At 47.3% G+C, this 5,570-nt stretch overlaps 1 protein-coding gene across 2 annotated transcripts in view; it reads right to left on the minus strand.

Moving 5' to 3' along the window:
- The window catches only part of LOXL2 (lysyl oxidase-like 2), a 127,101-nt gene that overhangs the window by 71,914 nt on the left and 49,617 nt on the right, over positions 1-5,570 (minus strand). For both annotated transcript variants that reach the window (XM_011968822.1, XM_011968823.1), the window contains one exon: positions 4,790-4,965. In XM_011968822.1, coding sequence (XP_011824212.1) covers positions 4,790-4,965 — 176 coding nt within the window. The remainder of the gene's footprint in view (positions 1-4,789; positions 4,966-5,570) is intronic.

Below are 5,570 nucleotides of genomic sequence, written 5' to 3' on the forward strand. Positions count from 1 at the left end.
TTTTTGAGACGGAGTCTCGCTCTGTCGCCCAGGCTGGAGTGCAGTGGCCAGATCTCAGCTCACTGCAAGCTCCACCTCCCGGGTTTATGCCATGCTCCTGCCTCAGCCTCCCAAGTAGCTGGGACTACAGGCGCCCGCCACCTTGCCTGGCTAGTTTTTTGTATTTTTTTAGTAGAGACGGGGTTTCACCGTGTTAGCCAGGATGGTCTCGATCTCCTGACCTCGTGATCTGCCTGTCTCGGCCTCCCAAAGTGCTGGGATTACAGGCTTGAGCCACCGCGCCCGGCCCAAAACACGCCTTTTTTTTTTTAAAAAAAAAGATCAATGATTTTTTAGTTACTCTCCCTAAAGTCTGCACTCCTGGGACTTTTTTTCCCCCATGGACGTTGATATAGACCCTTCTATTCATCCCTAGTATGTTACAGCTTGGGCCCATTATTTCAACCTACAACAGTTTTTCTGAAAGTTCATTCCATAATTTTATACTCCAGCAATCTCTCCTAGTTTTGTATCTCCCATAGATTTTATCAGTATTCCTTTTAATTTCCATGAACATTCCTGATACATGATGGGGAGGCCGGAGCAGAGCCCTAGCACTCGCCATCAGAGACCATCCACTCTGTTTACACAAATTAGTCAGCAGTTTACCCTGGGTATCATTAGTCAGTGTGTTCATGACCTCACCCAACTGCATGTCCACCAAAGCTATGTCTCTTCTTCTTATCCACAAAAATTTAATAGCAGGCATTTCTTTAGCTGAGAGGAATGATCCTATGACTTCAGCTACCAACACAGGCCATTCCAGAAGGTATTTTGGAGAAATGTCTCAGCATCCCATAAATATCCCACGTAGGTGGTCCAGGCAGTTCTCCACCCGTCAGGCCAGCACTGCCAGTAAGCATGAGCCTTAGCCACAAAGCCCTGGATGCAAGAACCTTCTGGCAACTCACGGAGGTTCTCCCCAGACATCCTGAGGTCTAGACCCTTTCATGACCTACTTTCAGTGGCTACCAAAGGGAAGAAGTTGCAGGGGACTGGTCATCAATGAAAGTTCCCTCAGTCTCTGTGGTTGGGCCAGAAAGCTTCCCCCTGGCTTGTGGGCACCAGCCTGATCTATCTGACAGCAAAAGGGAGGCCTTCTAGGAAAATGCAGAGTGTGTAAGGCTGTGGATGTCACCTGGCTCTTTAAGCCACACGTCTCCATAGGTTGCCTCTGTGGGTTTCCGGAGATTCGTTAGGGTCCATGCTCCTTGCCTTGGAAGGATCCCCAGCTTTCTCCAAGGTGTACATCTTGTCTTGCAGGTTCTAAGGACTGGAGGACAAGGGCCATGTTTTCTTTCTCTACTGGTATCCTAAACCAGCAGGTACCCAACAAATGCCCTGAAGAAAGGTAGGGGCTAAGCTTTCCCATCATGGAATCTCAGCCCTTCCAGAATAAGAAAGTTGTCTCCGACATATTTTTTTTTCAGTCTTTTTTTTTTTTTTTTTTTTTTTTTTGAGATGGAGTCTTGCTGTTGTCGGCTCAGGCTGGAGTGCAATGGTGCGATCTCGGTCACTGCAACCTCCGCCTCCCAGGTTCCAGCAATTCTCCTGCCTCAGCCTCCTGAGTAGCTGAGATTATAGGCACCTGCCACCATGCCTGGCTAATTTTTGTTTTTTTAGTAGAGATGGGATTTTACCATGTTAGCCAGGCTGGTCTCGAACTCCTGACCTCAGGTGATCCACCCGCCTTGGCCTCCCAAAATGCTGGGATTACAGGCATGAGCCACCACACCCGGCCATTTTCAGTCTTTTTTATGTTTATTCCACCCCATGAAATTTCTTCTTTTGATATGACCCATCTTATTTCGCCCTGGAATTGCTAAGCATTGGAACTGGCACTTAGTAGGTATTCAACAAACATTTATCTAATGAAGTGCCACTCAGAGTCCTTTTTCCAAAATCTTTTTTTTTCTAATGCCAGATGAACCTTCTCATTTTCTCGACACAAAGCTCACTGATGTTTTGGCCTGTCCTTTTTTTTTTTTTTTTTTTAATTCAAGTCATCAATGACTTTCTTATGCCAAGAAGCCTGGGTCTTCACTGGACACTCCAGGTAGATTAACCTGAGGTTCTAGGTTGAACAGAGGCCCATCCAAGATGTTACAAATCAGCTCATGGTCTGATTAGGCAGGACAAGCTGTGAAGAAATTATTTGCTTCCATGTGCTTCTCATTGCTGTTTAGCTTATATTTTATCCTGGGAGATTCTTCACCTAAGGGGATAACAATTTCTGGCTTGCATTTCTGGGGAGAAGAAAATTTGGAAGTTGGAGACATTGTTCCCATTAGGTACCTAGAATTTATCTGTTGGATACAATGATGCATAAGATATAGCCCCTGCCCTCTGGGAGCTTCCAATCTCATGGGAGAGATAAGATACACATAAGTGGGGGCCAATTATTGCTCATGAGGTTATAAGGAATGGAGATGGAAAATTTTGTGAAACTGGGTTGGACGAGCCCAACTGTCAGATCATAAACTTCATGGTAAAGAAAGCAAAGCTGTCATTAGTGACTGGAAGACTGAAGAAAGTACATCAACTCCATCACAATCTCTCCAGTTATCTTCAATAAAATAGCAGCATTTGACAGGTGTCGACCAGAAGCAGCCTCCTCCACAGCTGAGAGAAGCCTGGAAATCCTTTTCCATGCTATACTACAGGGCTGGACAAATTCCCAGCACACTTGGGAACATATATGGAGAGAGAAGGACTGTGTGAGCCGTGACAGTAAAGGCCACAGACTTGGGAGAACTTCCTCTGGAGCCCAAGTAGGGCAATTTCAAGTCACCTTTCTTCTGCATTAGTGCTGGGGTCAGTTGGAGGCTGAAGCACAGCGAAGGTTCCTTGACCTGGATTTGGGACAGATGCCACAATTCCTTGGAGGTGGCGTCCGACATGTTCCTTGAGGACAGGAGTGTTAGCTGCCAACTCCTCCTGCCCTAATTCCCACATATGTTGCACATAAGAGTCATGTAATAAATGTTAATTTAATTGTTTCGGTAAAGAATTTGCTGGAAAGCTAACCCTAAAACTTAGCCATAAATGTAGATTTTCAAATGCTGAAATGATCAGTCTGGCAACATCAGAATCATCTGGGGCTGCTTAAAGAAAAATAAACTGGTCCCATAGCAGGAGATTTTGAGCCAGCAGGTCAGTGGGAGGCCCCGGTACCTCCATTTTTTTTTGTTTGTTTGTTTGAGACGGAGTCTCACTCTGTTGCCCAGGCCAGAGTGCAGTGGCGTGATCTCGGCTCACTGCAAGCTCCGCCTCCCGGGTTCATGCCATTCTCCTGCTTCAGCCTCCTGAGTAGCTGGGACTAAAGGCGCCTGCCACCACGCCCAGCTAATTTGTGTGTGTGTGTGTGTGCGCGTTTAGTAGAGACCGGGTTTCACCGTGTTAGCCAGGATGGTCTTAATGTCCTGACCTCGTGATCCGCCTGCCTCAGCCTCCCAAAGTGCTGGGATTACAGGCGTAAGCCACTGCGCCCAGCCCAGTACCTGCATTTTTAAAGTGATTCCAGGCCGGGAGCGGTGGCTCACACCTGTAATCCCAGCACTTTGGGAGGCTGAGGTGGGTGGATCACGAGGTCAAGAGATTGAGACCATCCTGGCCAACATGGTGAAACCCTATCTCTACTAAAAATACAAAAAAATAGCCCGGTGTGGTGGCGGGCGCCTGTAGTCCTAGCTACTTGGGAGGCTGAGGCAGGAGAATAGCGTGAATCCAGGAGGCAGAGCTTGCAGTGAGCCGAGATCGCCCCACTGCACTCCTGCCTGGGCGACAGAGCAAGACTACATGTCAAAAAAAAAAAAAAGATTAATTAATTAAAAAAAGTGATTCCAATCCTCAGCTACATTGGCCAGTGGTAGCCAGCTTTCAAGATGGCCCCAGCAACCCTACCTGGTGTCTCACGTTTGTGTAATCTCCTCCCACTCTCTACCAGGGTTAGTCTGTGTGATCCATAGAATACAGTGAAATGATGGCCTATCACTTTCCAAGATTAAGTTATGAAACATGACTTCCATCCTGTGCTCTTTCTCTCACTCTCCTTTGCCTCACTCACTGTGAGGGAAGATGACCACCATGTCCTGAGGCCACTCAGGCAGCCTACCAAGAGGCCACATAGAGAGGAACAGAGGGCTGCAGTCTACAGCTAGCAAGGAACCACAGCCTGCCAACAACCATACCAGCCTGTGTGGGAGGGGACCTTCCAGCCCCCACTGATAGCCTGCGTGCAATTCCATGACAGACCCTGAGCAGAATCAAGAAGCTAAGCCGCTCCTCAATTCCTGACTCTCAGAAACCGTGTGAGATAATAAAGATTCATTGTTTTCAGCTGCAAAATCTGGGGGCAATTTGTTATGCAGCAATTGATAACTAATACATTTTCCTACCCAAAGGGCAAGCTCCTAAACATGGCACAGGAGGTGTTTCATGCCCGTCTTTCCAGCTTCAGTTAACTCTACTCCCAGATGCACTCTCCCTGAGATCATGCTCCCTGAGATCAGCCTTCCCATCTCTGTGCCTCTGTCCATGCTGTTCCTTGTGCCTGGAAATGCCCTTTCCCCATGGATGGGATTCCCTTCTCCACAAATCCTTCCCTAAACTGCCCTTGCATCTAATTCCATTGGGTTAGGTACCCTCCTTCCTGCTCACACACACTTCCTGAAATCAATACACAAAAAGCGAGTCGCATGGAAGAAGAAAAATGTTTGCATGACGGAGACATCAAAAGCACATGACTTGCCTCTATCTGGTTGATCAACGAATTGTCAAATTTGAACCCAGGAATCCTTTTGTCGCTGCACACCACACCGACGTCCTCCGTGTGCTTGCAGTCGGTGACACCCCAGCCATTGGAGGTGCATGCTGCAAGGGTCGCCTCATTGCCAGTACAGTGGAGATTGTCCAACCAGATGGGCCCTGAAGGAGGCAGAGAGGAGAGAAACCAAGAGATGCGTCAATGCAGGTCTGAGTCTTTGAGGGACACCAGTGTCTTACATGGAAAGAGAATTTTTCTCTAATTTTGACAGCTCTGTGTGTGGCCATCAATTTTTATTATATTAAGATACTGCACATAGCTCAAGACCACCTGGATTCTCACACCACAGTAAGCAGCTGATGTGATCTGGGGATGTGGTAGGTTGAACATGATTAGGATAGAAATTAGATTTAAGCCCAGAAGTCACATGAGATAGTGGAAAGAGCGGAGCTTTGGGCACCAAGCCGGGTTTGAGCTCTCGTTCAGCCAGGGTCAAGGGCCCTTTTTCTTATCAGTAAAGTGGGACTAACAATGACACTTCAGCTGCACAGCTGTGTGCAGATCAGAGATACTACGAAGCACGTGCCTAGTCCATTGCTGGCCATAGTTACTAACAAATAGTGATGATGATGATGTTTTAGTGGCACTGATTATGGCACAAGCCAGTCTCACCTTCTATCTGTAGCAGAGGCTGAACTCTGACCCTTCAGGGAGGAACTAAACTCTCCTGCCACTGAAGGTTTGGGTTTTTTGTTGTGGTGGTGGT

This window comes from Mandrillus leucophaeus, unplaced genomic scaffold, assembly GCF_000951045.1.
Source record: "Mandrillus leucophaeus isolate KB7577 unplaced genomic scaffold, Mleu.le_1.0 Scaffold86, whole genome shotgun sequence".
Lineage (NCBI taxonomy): Eukaryota > Metazoa > Chordata > Mammalia > Primates > Cercopithecidae > Mandrillus > Mandrillus leucophaeus.